Source organism: Sphaerodactylus townsendi, linkage group LG07, assembly GCF_021028975.2.
Source record: "Sphaerodactylus townsendi isolate TG3544 linkage group LG07, MPM_Stown_v2.3, whole genome shotgun sequence".
Classification (NCBI taxonomy): Eukaryota; Metazoa; Chordata; class Lepidosauria; order Squamata; family Sphaerodactylidae; genus Sphaerodactylus; species Sphaerodactylus townsendi.
Genome location: NC_059431.1, coordinates 19,511,452 through 19,529,692, shown reverse-complemented (window position 1 = coordinate 19,529,692; position 18,241 = coordinate 19,511,452). Strand labels below are relative to the sequence as shown.

The 18,241-nt window shown below is 46.1% G+C and overlaps 1 protein-coding gene across 6 annotated transcripts in view; it reads left to right on the top strand.

Moving 5' to 3' along the window:
- Positions 1 to 18,241, top strand: part of PDZD2 (PDZ domain containing 2) — a 309,977-nt gene that overhangs the window by 220,145 nt on the left and 71,591 nt on the right. For all 6 annotated transcript variants that reach the window (XM_048503183.1, XM_048503184.1, XM_048503180.1 and 3 more), the window contains 3 exons: positions 2,613 to 3,048; positions 12,399 to 12,541; positions 13,935 to 14,067. In XM_048503183.1, the coding sequence (XP_048359140.1) occupies positions 2,613 to 3,048; positions 12,399 to 12,541; positions 13,935 to 14,067 (712 nt within the window). The remainder of the gene's footprint in view (positions 1 to 2,612; positions 3,049 to 12,398; positions 12,542 to 13,934; positions 14,068 to 18,241) is intronic.

Below are 18,241 nucleotides of genomic sequence, written 5' to 3'. Positions count from 1 at the left end.
GGGTAATGGAGTGGGAGACCCGTTGAAGGATGGAAACTGTAGCTGCCTCAACCATGTGCCAAGTTGGGGCCAGGGCCAAAAAAGCCCTGGTCCTGGTCAAGGCCAGCTGGTCATCTTTTGGGCCAGGGACCAGTGACGTAGGTATAGATTTTTTTATGGGGTGGGTTCAGGGGGTGGGGCCCTGCCCCCCCAGCCTCGCCCCCAGCCTCAGTGTTCATAAAAGCAGCTCTCCAAGGCCGGGGATGGCAGACTCCACTGCCTCGCCTGCCCCCCCCCCCACCAGCAGGCTCCTTGCCGGCAGCCCCTTCTGCCCTCCCCTCCGGGCAGAGGCATAGCTAGGGAAAATGGAGCCCAGTACAGAATCTGAGTCCCCCTCCCCCATGGGCAGCTGATGTGATGCTGGAATCCATCCCCAAACAGCATCACTTTCAATGGTGTTTAAACTAGGGAGCCCAGATTCTCCTTTTAAATCCTCCTTAAAGGGAGAATCTGGGGTCCCCGGTTAAAACAACATTGAAAGTGATGCTGTTTTGGGGTGGATTATCCCCCACCCTGAAACAGCATCACTTTCAATGTTTAAACTGGGGGCCTCAGATTCTCCCTTTAAATCCATGCCCAGAATCTGGGGACATTTGGAGGGTGCCTGCTGTCAGGGGTGCAATTGTTAAGCTAGCAGCACCAAACTTTCAGGGTATCTTTAGGAGACTCTCCTGATGATACTACCCAGGTTTGGTAAAGTTTGGTCCAGGGGGTCCAAAGTTATGGACCCTCAAAGGTGTAGCCACCATCTTTTATTAGCCCCCATTGGAAACAATGGGGGATGGGGCACCCCCTTTGGGAGTCCATAACTTTTGATTCCCTGAACCAAACCTCACCAAACCTGGGTGACATCATCAGGAGAGTCTCCTGAAATATCCCTGAAACGTTGGTGCTGCAAGCCTAAAAGTTGCACCCCCTACTGGTCAAAAACTGAAAAAACACTAAAAATACAAAAAAAATACAAACGGGGAGGCAGAACTTTGGACATGTAATGGGGGGGGGGGTGAAACTGGGAAACCGCCCCCCCTTACCTACGTCCTTGCCAGGGACCACCAGTAGATTGTTACTCGCTAATTGCAGCATCCATACTGGGAGAGTCCTGCAAATAGGACAACCCAAGGCTGTTTAGGATTTTAAAGGTAAAGAGTGAGTGAGAGTGGAATGAGAGACTGACTCACAAATAACTCCCTTAACTGTTAGTATATTAAAAATGTGTGCTAGAGGAAGGAAGTGCTTCACTGTTTTCCTTTGAGTGGTGCAGTGAGTAAGGAATCAGTTGCTGACATTGGCTAACCTTTTGTTTAATTCCCCCACAATGTTTATGAACATTTTGTGACATCACAGCCCAGGTCTTAGAACATTACAATTTAGGCTACCTGATCATATGAGTATTGTGGCAGATTTCAGTCTCCCAAAAGCTAGAGAGAGTGGCACCGTTAGTGTTGAGGGGATATTCTTTTTGCTTTTTGAGTGCTGCACAGGGATAATTGCGGGAAACTGGGAGCAACCAAGCAGGTAACAGCGTCATGGTGTAATACCCCTGCTAGCTGTCTGGATGGAGCACCTTCCTTATGAGGAGAGGCTGCAGCGTTTGGGACTCTTTAGTTTGGAGAGGAGATGTCTGAGGGGGGATATGATTGAAGTCTATACTATTATGCATGGGGTAGAAAATGTTGACAGAGAGAAATTTTTCTCTCTTTCTCACAATACTAGAACCAGGGGGCATACATTGAAAATGCTGGGAGGAAGAATTAGGACTAATAAAAGGAAACACTTCTTCACGCAACGGGTGATTGGTGTTTGGAATATGCTGCCACAGGAGGTGGTGATGGCCACTAACCTGGATAGCTTTAAAAAGGGCTTGGACAGATTTATGGAGGAGAAGTCGATTTATGGCTACCAATCTTGATCCTCTTTGACCTGAGATTGCAAATGCCTTAGCAGACCAGGTGCTCGGGAGCAGCAGCAGCAGCAGAAGGCCATTGCTTTCATCCTGCATGTGAGCTCCCAAAGGCACCTGGTGGGCCACTGTGAGTAGCAGAGAGCTGGACTAGATGGACTCTGGTCTGATCCAGCTGGCTTGTTCTTATGTTCTTATGTTCTTATGATGACCTAATAGCCAAATTGTGCGTGCAATTATTTGTCTTCCCTTTTCAGCACTGAATGAGTTTTTTAAAAAAATCCAAATTGAAGTAGAACTATAAGGCTGTCAATCACTTGCCAAGTGTAAAGAAACAGACTGTTATAGCAAAAGCTTGGATCATCTTGATATGAAATAAATGCATCCAGTGAAGCGGGTCTCCAAGCTTTGTTTTCAAATTTAGGGTGTTGTTTTAGCTTCAGCAGCCCAAACAGTGCTTTGTATCACTGCTGTTAATGTGGAATCAGGCTGCAGAGAGCTACAGGAAGTTTGGGAGGAGAATTAGACTGTTCTTTTGGGAGCAGAAATGTTGACAAATTGCAAGCCGGCAGGCCAAGCTCCAGGTTTCTGATGGTCGCAAGGATGGGCCTCTCTTGCCAGCCTTCCACAATGGAGAGTTTTTAATACTTATGCCTCCTTTTTTCCCTCGCAGCTACCTTGCTGATCAGTGCTGGAATGGCGGCTTCATCTACTTGATCATGTTGCGTCGCATCAAGCGCAAGGCTCCCCTCCCTCCGTCGAACGGCAACAACAGCAACAGCAGTGAAACCAAAGCCAGGCCCGCTTCCGAACCCAGCGGGAAAGCCTCCCAAAATGGCAAAAGGACCAGAAAGTTTGGGGTCATCACCAGAACGCCCTCTGGGGGCAAGGAGGCAAAGGGCCACAAAGGGAGCCCCAAGACCGAGCACGAGAATGGACCCTGCACTCGCATGGAAGTGGACGGGATACCCCCGGAGGCCTCCAAAACGGAAAGAAAGCTGGAAAGCCCACTTCCAAGAGTAGACTCTCCTTTTCCAGCTGGACAGTACAGGTCTCGGCTTTCGGATGGAGGGATTCTGGACCTAAATGCAAGCGAATTGTCCTTGCAGGTGGGAGTTTTTTGTTTGTCTTTCGCTGTTGCTGGGGGTATTGGCACATTTTTTTAAAAAATCACTGTTTTGTCTCTGACTACAGGGTGTCCTGACTCTGGCGCATTAGGTAGCCTGAGGGACTACAATTCTATCAGGGCAGGCTCCACAGACAGCAGGGGCTTTATGGGAATTGTAGTCTATGAACATCTGAAGCGCCAGAGTTGGACGCCCTTGCCCTAACCAGTCACTTGGATGGCCTGGGCAGAAAACCAGTCTTGTTGGTCCCAGTGTACTTTCTTGGCTGCTGTTTAGGAGGCCCAGGGAGATTCTGAGTAGGAAACTATTATGTCAATGTACTTTGGTCCTGTGGAGCCATTTTGAAAATGGAGGTGTCTTCCCCCAGTGCACAGAACCTTCCTGGACGCAAGAAGCTTGAAGGAGATGCTTGTGACTTGGGCGGGAGCGGGGGGAGTACTGCTGTTACATCAGTGATGGCGAACCTGTGGCACGGGTGCCAGAGGTGGCACTTGGAGCCCTCTCTGTGGGCACGCACACACAAAGGTCGTCATGTGGGGGGTGAAAAATCACCCCCACACACACACACATCTAGGCTGGCTTGGGCCACTGAGCACGACGTGCGCACACTGCGGTGAGCAGGGAGGACTCGGCTGGCAGGCCTGATGCCTGTGCTCCGGGTGGCTGCTGCCAGAGGGGGGGAGGCACAGAGGAGGCAGAGATGCTAGAGAGGCACAGAGTGGTGTGCACAGGACTTGATGGCTAGAGCAGGCTGGCCCCTGCTCGAGCGGGTGGGGTGGAGGAAGAGGGAGCCAACCGGTGTTTTCTAAACTAAAACCTCAGCATTCAGGTTAAATTGTGGGGTTGGCACTTTGCGATATATAAGTGGGGTTTGGGTTGCAATTTGGGCACTCAGTCTCAAAAAGGTTCGCCATTACTGTATTATATGAATGAATTACAAGACTAATCCTTAGTCTCTTATTTGATACCCCTAGGTAAATACAAGTTACCATTATTTATGAATAGCGCATGAATAGGATGTTACATAAATAATATGGCAGTTATTCTGAAAAGGCTGTGGCAATCTCATATCAGCATAAGAACCTTCACAGGGCAGGAGTTTTTAACATTTACGAGAGAGACTGTTTCTAGGGGTGCTGCTGTGTCCACTGACTGAGGGAAAGATGTTTCTGTTGTTCATGTTTTGTCATGAAACTTTGCAAGATGGATCACAAAGCATATATGTGAGAAACTCTAGTGTTTAAAAAGTATTCTTGTAATTTGGAATGTAGTCGTTTCATATGAATGATCTCGTCATTGTGTATTTCCAAGAATCTGGGTTGAATTAGATGCAGCAAAATTGGTTAATTAGACAGAGACCTGAATAGGGACTCATGCAGAGATGCAATGGACAGCCTCCCTTTTGGGTTGGCATCTTGGGAGACATATCTATCTCCTGGATTAGCGTTTGTAGCATGCATCAAGTGAGCAATAACCCCTGCCTCAATTGTCCTGTGACTTCTCCCTATCACCTTAACTGACCATCTTGTCCACAAGTGTGGACTTTCACAAGTGGCCTGAGCAGGACTTTGCATGCCAGCTTCCGTGTCTGTTTGACCCCTTGATTCTATGACCCCTTGCCTTCAGCAAACCACAGAAGATGGCATCACCATAAGCCCAGGCCAATCACTCCAGATATTTTGCTCATGCTTGATGCCTTGCTTCTGTTGCACTAAGAAGGTGGGTGCAGCTATCATGAGGTTATTGGAGTGGCATATTTCATTCATTCATTCATTCATTCATTCATTCATTCATTCATTCATTCATTCATTCGACTTAACAAACCGCTCTCCCCTGAAGGGCTCAGAGCGGTGTACAAAACTGTAAATAGCAAAAAAACAAAACATCAAAGAACATCATTAAAATACATAAAACCAATAAAATCAATAGCAGCAATACAGCCCACCCACAATTTGGTGGATGGCATCCGGTCTGAACCCTGGGAGGGGACTGGCAAGTTGTCAAAGAAACAGATGGTACAGAGGGCATCAAGAAGGGGCGGTATTTCAGCGGCCAGCTCTCCCCCCCACCACCCACCCCCCAGCCTGGTGGAACAACTGAGTTTTGCAGGCCCTGCGGAACTCTCCAAGGTCCCGCAGGGCCCTAACAGCTGGAGGAAGAGCGTTCCACCAGGCAGGGGCCAGGGCCATAAAAGCCCTGGCCCTGGTGGAGGCCAGCCGCATCATAGAGGGGCAGGGAACCACCAGCAGATTCGGCTTCGCAGAACGGAGGGATTGAGATGGGACATATGGGGTAAGGCGGTCTCTATTTTGTTCAGAACACCCCTAAATTAGTTACTTTTAGCCCACCTTATTCCCAGGTCAACCTTGAACTGACAGCGAGGGCATCCCATGTAGGCGGCACTGCCAATTGCATGGACAGGTGGGCAACCAGTGAAGACTCCAGCTTCCGACCTATCTATGCAGCAGAGATTCATCGCTTTGCACTTCTCCAAATGAGAGCTCTCCAGACTTTTATTGGAGAGCTGACTTCACACTGTTTTTCCCATTACCTTCCTCAACAATAGCAAGTGGAGTTTATTTGTTTTCCATGCGTAAGTGGCAGGGAGCCGGGACCAGGAGCCTGGCGAGTGCGGGATGATTAAAGAACTGCCGAACGCAGGAGGCAGGGAAAATAGGCCTTGCAGACGATGGCTGCTCGCAAACAGAATGAGCTCCAGGGAACCCTCTCTGTCTGACTGCAGGTTGGCAGCTGACATAATTTCCTTGGCAAGGGTTTGGAAACATTTTATCAGGCTATCGCAAGCACCTGAAGTGTGCAGTCGCCCTTTTGGAAGCATCACCAGCTGGACTGAGACTGAAAAAAACTAAAAAGTCCGCTGGTTCTCACTCGCCTCCTCTCTCTGTCCCTGAACTGGAGTCCTGATTGAAACCCAGAGCTGGTTCAGGTGGGGAGTGGCATAGAAATTAAATACTACTACTACTTACTACTACTACTACCAACATAATTGGTTTTTACACTCTGCTTTCCTTAACCCTTTAAGCAGCCTCAACGTGGCTTACAGTCACCTACTCCTGCCCACAACAGACACCTTGTGAGGTAGATGAGGCTGAGAGAGTTCTGAGAGAACTGTGTAAGAGTGGGGAAACAAACACAGGTGTTTTCCCCATGGCCAAAATATCCCTGGGGAAAACCGGGATCATACATACCGGGATGTTTCCATCTTGGTTCCTCTGTCTGCATGGCAGCCCATCAGCGCGTTCGGACCGGGAGGAAGAACTCCAGGTGATTATGCACAGCCTCCGGTTTTTGTTTCATTTTCCTCGCCGATGTTGCCGCGCACGCGCGAACTGTCCCATTTTTCTGCTGTTCTGATTGGCTGCAGCCAACGAGGCAGGAAAAATAAACTGGTCTGTCTCCCGCAGTGTTTGCATGGGAGCAGGATTGGCGCGTTTTTTTTTTAAAGAACCCCCAATTTCATTGTTTTTTGAAAGGTGCGGGACAAGGGAAATCTCATGGGGTGGGCCCAAGTTAGACCCGGAAGCCATGTGGAATTCATTCCCAAACCGGAATGGTTCACTTCCTTATTCCAGGATATATTGGCAGTGGGGAAAACGCTGCTGTTCACCAGATTAGAGTCGGTTGCTCCGAATTACTGCACCATTTTGCCTCTTAAGTACTAAGCCCTGGATCCTATGAAATGATTACATTTCATTTTATTTACTTCATTCACATCCTTCTTTGCCCTAACCTGGGAGGCCCAGGTTAGCCCAATGCAAATCCATGGCTCTCCAGTACAAATCCACTTCTTAACTGTTTAGAACTTTGCAACTACTTTCTTGTCCCATTTTTTGGTTGCACTCCTGCTTTTTATGTTTCAGTCAATTGGAAGTTCTTTTTTTGGTAAGGTGTCCCTGACGTGTTGAACGTATTCCAATTGTGAATTTCATACTTGTAATCTTTTAAGTTGCACACGCAAATCAACTTGAGAGTTTTCTTCTAAAAACAAAACGTTTTTAGCATTGACTGTGATTTTACTTCCCTTCTGGTTTTCTTAACGAAGGGATTTGGAGTTTATGAAATCTAGGAATTTTAATGTGCCTTGAGCCAAGCGCAGTTGAAGATGACCTGCAGTTTTCTCCGGTTGTATAACACTTAAAGATGTAGATGCATTCTGAAAAACAGATATATTTTAATGTTGATTAATAACCCCTGGGAGCACCATGAAATAAACAGATTTTTATTCTCCTTTGTGGTTTACTACGTAACAGATAACCCATTTTCACATATAACAAGATGGAAAATAAGATCTCTGGCACTCTCTGCGCATTTCACTTGTTTTTGTCACATATGCTCATAAAATGGTATTTTCCTTTTAAATTCAAATTTCAACTATATTTCTTTATATGTAACATTTATTGTGTTTTAAACTATGTTGTAAGCTGCCCTGAGCCCAAAAGGGGAGGCTCAACTAAGTGTGTGTGTGTGTGTGTGTGTGTGACTGAACTTGCTACTTTTTATGGAAAAAGAAACACATGCTATACCAATAAGCTACCCCATGGTAGAAAAGTCGTGGCAGAATTATGTGTCATAGGAAAGACGTGGCTACTGTTGAAAACAGTATCTCTGCATCTGCTCTGTCTTCTCTCATTCCATGGTGAATTTTAAGAAGTGTGATATTATAGTCTGAGTTTTCCTTTCCCTTCTGCACTTCAGTGAATTCCCTTCAGCGAATGTATTGAAAGTCAATGTGATGCCATCCTATCTTGCATTAGAGGGGAAACATAAAGAAGGGAGACATAAGAACTGGAGTTTTCCGGGGCAGCCATGTTCCTCTTTTGATGTATATTTTCACTGCTTGAACTTGAGGTGTTTAAATGGTGTTTAAAATTGCTGTATTGCGCCCAGAAGTTTCATTCCTGGGCCCCATGATGAAATTCCTTTATATGCAGGACTTTGCACTTTTGAACAACTCTGTGTCAGGGCCTTCCAGCATGGGTTGGTTGTGGGTGGGACCATCTCGGTCGGCTGCATCTTGGGCCAACATTGGGTGTCTTCTAACTGCAGCGGGTTGTTCCCGGTCCTGCTGGCCTCCACCGCAGCTCACTTCTTGTGGGCACAAGGGTCTCTTCTCTCCTGTGCCGGCTCGGGTCTGTGGAGGCGGCATCTGTGATCCTCTAGCCAGCAGGTCAGGGTAGTCCAGGTTGTGACCTTTAAAACCTGAAGGACCACTTCTCCCCCATATATCTTCAGGTGCCAACAATGGACTTCTGGTTGCCATTTCTAGTTGTTCCCCTGCTTAAGGTGGTCTGATTGGTGTCTTCTAGAGCTCAGCTCTTTTCTATAGTGGCTCCCATCTTGTAGAATGGGCCACCTGAAGAGGTGAGGCAGGCACAATCTTCAGGAGTTTTTAGCAGGTGTGGAAAGGTTGTTTGATTTTCACTGGATTTTAATTGGGTTTAAGGTACAGGTGTTTTCTTCTGTGTTCCTGTGTTCAAAGTTGTTGACCCAGAAGTGAACTGTTCAGTTTTTCAGCACATACCCTGTTTCCCCTAATATAAGACATCCCCGAAAAATAAGACATAGTAGAGGTTTTGCTGAAATGTAAAATATAAGGCATCCCCCGAAAGTAAGACATAGCAAAGTTTTTGTTTGGAAGCATGCCCGACAAACAGAACACAGGAAAAATAAGACATCCCCTGAAAATAAGACATAGCACATCTTTGAGAGCGAAAATTAATATAAGACACTGTCTTATATTCGGGGAAACACGGTAGGTGATTGCAGCTGATAATCCAAGTATGTTCAACTATCAAGTATGTGTGCTGAAAGAGTCTGATCTTGTGTATGAGGCAGTGCCTCCCCGGTGTATCTGAAGTCATCCCCCCAAAAAGGAAGGGCACACCAACAAAACCCAATCCAAAGAAACAGATTAGCTTATCCCCTCACAAGAAATAGAGAGAGGAACTCTAAGAAGGTATAGAGTAACCAAAATAAAAGTAAAGTTTAATAGTAACTTAAAATAGTAACTTAAAATAGTAATAATATTGCATGTATTGGTTTACTGGCTGTTTAGCATTGGATAAACTATTTTTATTGTGTTGTTTACTGGTAAATATCTTCGGCTGTTACTATTATCGTGCACATGTAGTGTAGTGGTTAAGAGCAGGTGGACTCTGATCTGGAGAGCCAGGTTTGATTCCCCACTCCTCCTCATGAGCAGTGGAGTTTTATCTGGTGAACCAGATTTACAGCTGGGTGATCTTGTGCCAGTCACAGTCCTTTGGAATTCTCTCAGCCCCACCTGCCTCACAAGGTGTCTGTTGTGGGGAGAGGAGAGGAAGGAGTTTGTAAGCCCCTTTGAGTCCCCTTACAGGAGAAAAAGGGGGGGTGTAAATCTCCTTCTCCTTCTCCTTCTCCTTCTCCTTCTCCTTCTCCTTCTCCTCCTCCTCCTCCTCCTCCTCCTCCTCCTCCTCCTCCTCCTCCTCTTCTTCTTCTTCTTCTTCTTCTTCTTCTTCTTCTTCTTCTTCTTCTTCTTCTTCTTCTTCTTCTTCTTCTTCTTCTTCTTCTTCTTCTTCTTCTTCTTCTTCTTCTTCTTCTTCTTCTTCTGTAGAAGGCAGTATCATACAGTGGCCTTGTTCCAGTGGGCACAACCTGGGTTGCCTTCTTTTCCTCTGTCCCATTCTCAGCCTCGATAAAGAAGGACTGGTGGAGAGGATGGTCCAACTGCAGGAGTTCAGCTATGAAGCTGTCATTCTGTGGTTCTATTTTGTGTAACAAAGTTTGTGCAATCCGGTAATGGAGGCCAGAGAAGTAAAAGACCTCCATATTTCAGGTGCAATCCCTGTGCTCTGGGACTCCATTAAGGGCTTTCCCCCTCCACCTTTAAGTTCCATCTGAGCAAGAATAACCCCTTCTTCTAGAAACTGTTATTGTCAATTATTGCCAAAGCTTCTCTCTTTCACTTAAAACGCCGCCCAGCTAAGTGCTTGGGGCTTGCTGCCCACTCAGAGCTGCCTAGTGCTAACCAGGATGATGTGCCAGAAAGCGGCCAGTTCTCATTTCCCACAGGGTCTTTACTTCACAGGACAGTCTCTGCTACCTATAATGGTCCCCCGTCCCCAAAATGTGAGGCAGTTTCTAAAAACGGTGCTGAATTCCTCTGCAGCTTCTTTGCATGGTCTCTGTTCCAAACAAATGACACAGAATAATGCAAAGGAATTGGATACCTAAACCTAGGTGAAATCAAAATATGCATTTTCTCAATACATGGTAACCAATTGTTTTCTGATTAAGAAGACGACGAGTTGGATTTATATCCCCCCTTTCTCACCTGCAAGGAGACTCAAAGGGGCTGACAATCTCAATCCCTCCCCCCCTCCACCCACAACAAACACTCTGTGAGGTAGGTGGGGCTGAGAGAGCTCAGAAGAACTGTGACTAGCCCAAGGTCACTCAGCTGGCGTGCATTGGAGTGTACAGGCTAATTTTAATTCCCCAGATAAGCTTCCACAGCTCAAGCGGCAGAGCGGGGAATCAAACCCGGTTCCTCTAGGCTAGAGTACACCTGTTCTTAATCACTACGCCACTGCTGCTCCTCCTTAAGGCTACAGAGCGGGTGTGTTGCCCAATGGTCAACAGAATGTGATGTGAACTGGGAGACGTCCAGTTCCAGTTGTATCTTGTCAGTGAATTTGCCTTGCAGAGCTATGCAAAATGCTAGTCCTTGGCTTTCCCAAACAATTTGCAATATGTGGCTGTTGATACTTGTCTACCTTACTGACATGACTGAGATAGTACTTGTGAAACGCTTAGAAAATTATGCCTTGCATTTTGTAGCGCTTTACCACGAGAGAAGTGGATTTCCTCATCTGATCTCCGTTTGCACTTGGTCACTGAATTATTTCTGATACCTGGGAGGTGAGAATAGACAGGTATACATTGTTTGCCTTTAGCAGCAGAAGCAAAGAGTCCATGCAGTCTGGTAGCTGCAGCTTCAAACTTAGGCTGGGAAAATGTAGGTTAAGATCCCTGCTCAACCAAGAGGTTCATTTAACTGGTCTGTCTTGGCATAACCCCACTCTCAGGTTTGTTGTGAGGATACTGTGAGCAAAGGAAGTATCCTGATTGGCTGTCCTACTGTTTATTATTTGCAAAGTGAACAAAAAGGATAGGTGGTCATGGAAAAAAGTTTCGGGCAACATTCTCACAGTGTGTTGCAATATACCTGCAGAATTGCATCAATGCATGTGTGTGAATTCATGCAGTGCAGTATAGAGCATTCCTCACCTCCTCTGGTGCTGTAACATGGATTCACAAATGCGATCCGTCTTGCGACTGTTTGGCTTTGGCATTTGAACTGCTTGTGTTAGTTCTGTCTCAGCTTTGCTGTGAAGCTTGAAAGGGGGCACCCAAATGATGGCAGAGGATGTTCATCGCCCTCTTCTATTGGTTATCCAGATGCACGATAGCTTCAAGGTCAAGGGGTATATCTTCCCAGTTGGCTGCATAAATCTCCAAGGACAAGTCAAAACCGACTGGGACCGGGACTGAAATATTTACTTCTGTAATTGCAGTTCCCACACAACCTGGATATTAACTTCAATAGATTCATTTCCCTGTTGTAAATCATGCTTGCTCTGAAATATTCAGGATATGCATAAATTATGCCTATGCTGACAAATCTGTATGCATTAAACGTGACCCAGGGCACCATAAGTCCACCGGTCACCCTTGCTGACAGTTGTGAGGCAGAGGTCTGTAGCCTGGGGACCCCCCAACCTTTTTGAGCCAGGAGAAACCATTGGACTCATTTGGTGGGCGCAGCCACAAAATGAGTGTCGCAAGAGGCAGAGCTGTCCATGAAATATCAGGGAGTGAGGTTATCCATATCTCTGATTGCAGTCCTTCATAATTTCAGACACAAGTGCTGTTTAACAGGATGCTCGTTTTAAATGACTGTATTGTTTAAAAATATGTTTGCGCATGCAAGCATGTGTATTAAGCAAGCTAAGAGACACTGACTTGGCGGCTTCTGTCTGATCACCAGTCGCCAATCAGGAGTTCTCTTGGCCTCACTCACTTTCCAAAAATATTTGGTGGGGATCAGGAAAGGTGGCGATGGGTCCCACGCACCCGCACGTATCACTCTGGGGGACCCCTGCTACAGGCCATTTACCTGTGTTACTACACCCAACAAGGCAAAACCCAAGTTTTGCACGCTGGCCCAGTGTGCTAGATCCCAACCAGAATGGGAAAACAGATGCGGGTGGAAAGTGTGTGTGCGTTGTCTAAATAAAAATGCAAGAACTCTCTGCAAATTCCCCTCCCAGCGAGAAGGCTGCCGGATATGGAAGATGACCATGATGAAGGGGGCAGACGGGCTGGGAATCCAGATCACTGGCGGTCGAGGCTCAAGGCGCTCTCCGCACGCCATCATCATTGCACGGGTGGAAGAAGGAGGCTCTGCGTACAGGTACCGTTTCTTCTGTTGTCACGTGGTGCGAATCTGATCGTTCCCCCAACCCTGGCCATCTGCACCCCTTTTACATGCAAAAGCAACCAAAAGTTAGAGGCGAGTTTGAGGCTATCATCCAGTGCTCCAGGCCTGCACTAATCCTCAGCAGAGCTACATCCTTCTAGGCCTACTGACTTTAATGGACTTTGGTGGTAGAAAGCACCATCAAGTTGTAGCCAACTTATGATGACCCCATGATGTTTTTAAGGTGTGAGTTTTTGAGAGGTGGTTTGCCATTGCCTGCCTCTGCTTGGCAACCTTGGTATTCTTGGTGGTTTCTCATCCAAGTATTGACCAGAGCCCCTGCCCCGGAACGCCCTCGCCATGCCCCCACAGGGGCACTCGCCCCGGTGTGTTCCCCCCCAGAACTACGCCTCTGTCTATGCATGCAGACAGTCAGCAGTTTTTCAGGGTCTCGGCAGTGGTCTTTCCAATCCACTGATATCATCTCTCTTCTATTTTATCTTCATAAAAACAATCCTGTTATATCAGACTGAGAGAGAGTAACTTAGCCAAGCTCCTTCAGTGAGCTTCCATGGCAAAATGGCAATTTGAACATGGTTATCTCAGATCCTAACCCAACGCTGTAACCACCTCACCACACTGGTTTCTGGAGGGGAGAAAGGTAGTGCAAAACCTGTGCCCTGTTTCAAAGTGCCCCGTTTCCATAGGGAACAGCGGATTCTTTGAACATTTCCTTTTGATGACGTCTTCTGACAACCCCTTTCTGGTAGTTTATTGAGAGACCGCGCTCCTTCTCTGAGAAAGTAGGTCAGACATTCAGCGCTCTGAGGAAAGGACTGGTCTTCTAGATAAAGCATGGAGACCCAAGGAAGCTAAGTAGTGGGCAAGACGTTCTTTCATGTCAGGGTGAATATGGTAATCAGTGCTGTTAGTGGAATGAGGTCACACAGCGCTAACTACTCTCTAGCAAGGGGGATGAGTTAACCACTCCACGGAAATTTAATATTAAAGCTGACCTACTTAACCAGTGATATCGTTAGTGATTATAAAGTGCTCTGGAATGCTCCTGAGAAAAGTGTTAAGCAAATGTGGAGTGACTCGATTATTTATTATTAACAAAAATGCAGATGGAATCTCTTCATGTTCTGCTTCAGAATTTCCCCTTAAAAGACAGCGCTGGCTTTTATTCATTCTTTTTCAGACCAGGGGGGGCGGCGAGGGGGGGGGTAACCATTGTGTGAAACTATTTTAGCCACATTCAATTTCATGCTTCTCTTTGAGCCACTAATATCCTCCCTGCCTTTCTGTGAAGTATGCAACACCCTCAGCAGCAAGATAGCTTCGACAAATTCTATAAAGTAGGTTTTTTTCCCCTTTGCTTTCCTAGGGATGGTAGACTAAAAGTGGGCGACGAACTCCTGATGATCAACGGTCAGTCTTTGGTCGGTCTCTCCCATGAAGAAGCCGTCGCTCTTCTTCGGTCAGCTGAAGGCCTCATATATCTGGTAGTCGCAAGCAGGGTAGGTAATATTCCGTATTTGATTCCATAGGTTCGTGAACACACAAAGGATTCCTCTTAGATAGAGGTCCATCAGAGGGCATGGTGACTAAAGACCAACTCCATGGTCAAAGACAGCAAACTTCTGAATATCAGTGCCAGGAGGCAGACCCAGGCAGAGGCGTAGCTCCAAGGGGACACGGCATGCACCCCTGTGAGGGTGTGGCGATGGCGTTCCAGGGGCGGGGCGGGGGAGTTCCTGGGCGGGGCAGGGGCGGAGGATGCACCAGTGCACCAGGTGCTTTACCCCATTGGTACGCCTCTGGAACCAGGGGAAGGCCTCGACCTCTATGCTTTATTCATTGGCCCTCCAGGACAATTGGTTGGCTGCTTTGTGAAGCAGGTTGCTTGACTAGATGGACTACTAATCTGATCCAAGAGGGCTCTTAAGTTCTTAAACTGAACTTTAAGTTGAAGGAGACTTTGCTGATCAGTGTCAATGCAACAGAGCTTGCTTAAGCATCCTATGTATACAGCCATGCTTTGAAACCCAGTCTCAACCATCCACCCAGTCTGCATTCAAATTTTGTTGTGAAGCATTGAACGTCTTGCAATATCTACCGGGACAAGTCTCAAAGCATTTGCGCTTTCAATTGCTTTTGCAATACTTCACCCGGAGTGATTAATTAATAACTGGGTTTGGCAGCAATTCAGCTGTTCCTTCTCATTTGGCAGTAAAAAACCGTTCGGGTGGAAGACAATGTGTTTGTGCTTAGGTTAGAGACAGTTGGGCTATGCTCCAAGGCCGGATATCAACTCAAACCTTCTTTTAAAATTTTTCCTGTTGCACTGCACCTGCATCTATATAACTGACATGAATTCTCACAGAAGGGAGCCCTGCCAGAATCGTGTTCATTTTTATAACAGACACTGTAGGCTGTTTCACAACAGTTTGCTTGATTTCTCCTCATTTGCTTAATCAGCATTCCCTCTTCAGCTGCGTTGAGAAGTATTGTGTTCGATGCAAAAGCGCTGAGGTTGGATCTGTGGTGATACTCATTCACATATGCAAGTCACCACTTGACGTTCTGAGTTATCTCGTTGACTTCCCACCTGGGCAGCCACATTGGGGAATGGGAGTTGCCATGTATTGGGTTTTCATCACCTTTGCCAGGAGATTAATTACTCAGAGTCTGGGTTTTAAGTGATGATAGGAGCCCTCCAACAGACTAGGGATTATGTTAGTACGTTGCCTACTGGGCTGCCCAGTGGGGGTGAGCACCATTTTTTAATTCGGTAAATTTTAGATTTTAAAAATCCAGAAATTTAAAGTAAAGTGGATTCAGCTGCTAAGCCTTTGGCTTGATTTGGCTGTTTACTGAAATTTTTGGAAGTCTTTTTTTGGGGGGGGAGGGTTAAAATCCAAACCCCAAAGTTTATTTCCATCTCGCCCTATCCCCGCAGAGCTCAGGGTGAGTCACAATATAAAATTATAATAACAATAATTAAGACACAGAAGCCTGGACACAGTGTGTAACAGACTTCACTCCGTGATACACCTCTGAAAGTGCCAGCCACAGATGCAAGCAAAAATTTAGGAACAAGATCCACCAGACCACAGCCACACAGCCCAGAAAACCCACCACAACCAATCATTAAGACCTTTAAAATATATAAAATATCAATACAAATGTTAAAACAATGATACTTCAATGCCAAAACTGTTAAATAGCTGTTAAAAGCAGATGGCAATAAATAATCCGCTCCCCCCACCCCAAGTTGCCTAACTAAAAAATTCTCCTGTTCCCCCAAATTCATGTGGAGCTGGGAAACTGTAGGGGGGAGTCCCCCCCCCATCTGCTGCCTGTCAGATCAAACAATACTAAACTTATTAGATGAATGGTCTGACTTGGTATAAGGCAACTTCATGTGTATTTATGTGTTTGACCTGGTATTGAGTAATATATGTCAGTAGGCAAATCTTGTGCAACCCCCGCTGTAATAGCTTGACCATAACCTCATATGATTAGGTTAATGTAACCTCCGTAACGGTATTGGGCCTATTTGGAAAGTCCACCCTGTAACTGAATGGATTACTGCCATCATGATTGCAGAATCATTTCAATATGCCTTTAGTGGCAGTATCTAATGAATGGCCATTTACCAGTTGATTTCTGTAATGCAAACATGGCCTGAGTGGCTGACGCAACTCCTCCTGAGCGTCCTCTTCATTCTTATAGATGTCGTGCACCCTGGGTAGCTGAGAAACTAGGTACAAATGAACTGTGAGGACAGAAGGCTTCAGTGTAAGGATATGAAACCTAGAGATGAACACGACCAAGCATAAGCTAGAGCTCATGTCTAGGCCTGCTCAGTGATGCTGATGGTCACCTAGTGATAGTCATCACTTCATCACCACCTTTGCATGCGTTTCAAACCATCCAGCTAAGTTATCTCAGGTGAGGAGGAGTTTGTAAAATCAATCTCCCGATGCTTTTGACCTGGAGCATTCTGATTCAGTCTTGGAGCTTGCTGTGACATGTTTGTGAGTCCTTTCGTAGCTAAGGTTGCTCACATCCGCCTGGACCTGGACTCTTCTCTTCATTCCCCAGTGCATTTATCAGTGCCCCATAAAATCACAGCTGCTAAATGCATTGTTAAGCTAAAAAGCAGATCCAGATGCCTTGAAAGAACCAGCAGGGAGTCCCCTTTTGAAAAAAAAATCTTGCTTAACTCTCACTGGCTGATTATGCACATGTTTGCTGTGTGGTAGGGGCAAATGTCTGTCACAGCAAGACTTCTTGTACAGACGTATTTCTTGAAGGCCCCCTTTCATTCCTTCCATAGCAAGCAAGACCACTTATAGCATGATTTTAATTTTGCTTCACTGCCAGAGCAGGCAGATTTGCCAGTGAGCACAACGTGGTACCGGACATCTTCCCTCTGCCCACAGCCAGCCTTCCTACTCCCTTCCTTCCATGTTGCTAGTTCCTTCCAGTGAAAGAAAAGAAGCTCACTTACACGGGCTTAGCCAAAATACACCAACCTTTGCATTCTATTGCTATATCGAGATATCAACATTACCCATATAAGAAGTCTCTCTGTGCTGCCACAGCAGCAGCAGCAGCCGCAGCAGCAGCAGCAGCAGGAGGAGGAGGAGGAGGAAGAGGAAGAGGAAGAGGAGGAGGAGGGAGTGTATGTGTGGAGAATATTGGCTCTAAGGCATGGTCCTCTTCTTTAGCAGAGTGTGGTCCAGGAAATTGCTTTGCTGTTTCATTTGGCATGGGGATTATTTTTGGAACAGTAATATCGATAAAAGTGAAGTTTAAAGACTAAGCCAGCAATCTTGACTACCGAGTGTAATGAGATCTGTGCCAACAAGAATAAGTGCCTTCAAGATCTGTGCCTTGATGGGTGGAGTTAAGAGAACTAGGCCAGGAGAGTTCTGTGCAGAAAAACTGTGCATCCAGGAGGAAAACTAGCATGTTTACACTAGCTTGTAAACAGAGAAATGCAAGGAGAGCCCACTGCATAGAGAAGAGTCCTAGGCAAGCCTTCCATGCATAATGGGCCAATAATTATTGTCCTGTCGTTAACTTGGATGGGTTTATACCCATGCAGTGGTGACCATCGCTAGATGACCATCACCACCACTGAGTAGACCTAAACATGAGCTCTATCCCATCTTTGCCTTTGTAAGCCGCCTACTATTGTAAGCTGTCCTGAGCCCTTTGGGGATAGGGCGGGGTATAAATAAAAATATAAATAAATAAATGTTTGGTCATGTTTGTCTCTAGCTTTCATCCACTTATACTCAAGCTTTCTGTCCTCACATTTCATTTTACCTAGTTTCTCAGTTACTCAGAAAGCATGACCTCTATAAGAACGAAGAGGGTACTTGGGAGGAATTGTGTCTGCCACTCAGCCCATGTTTGTATTACAGAAATCAACTGGGACATCAATGGAAGCATCAGACATGTATTTTATTTAAAGTATTTATATCCTGCCCTGTCTAGTTTTGGACAGGATATTTAAGCAAGAGATTGTTTGATATCTCCACGGGTTGTTGTTTTTTGGCAGAAACTGATTATCTTGGCTGATTTCAAGCTATATTCAGACTGGGTTGTGAAACTGAAACTTCAGGCAAGGTGGAGTACATCGCTGTTGATTCTCCGGGACCTGTCAATAGCTTTGAA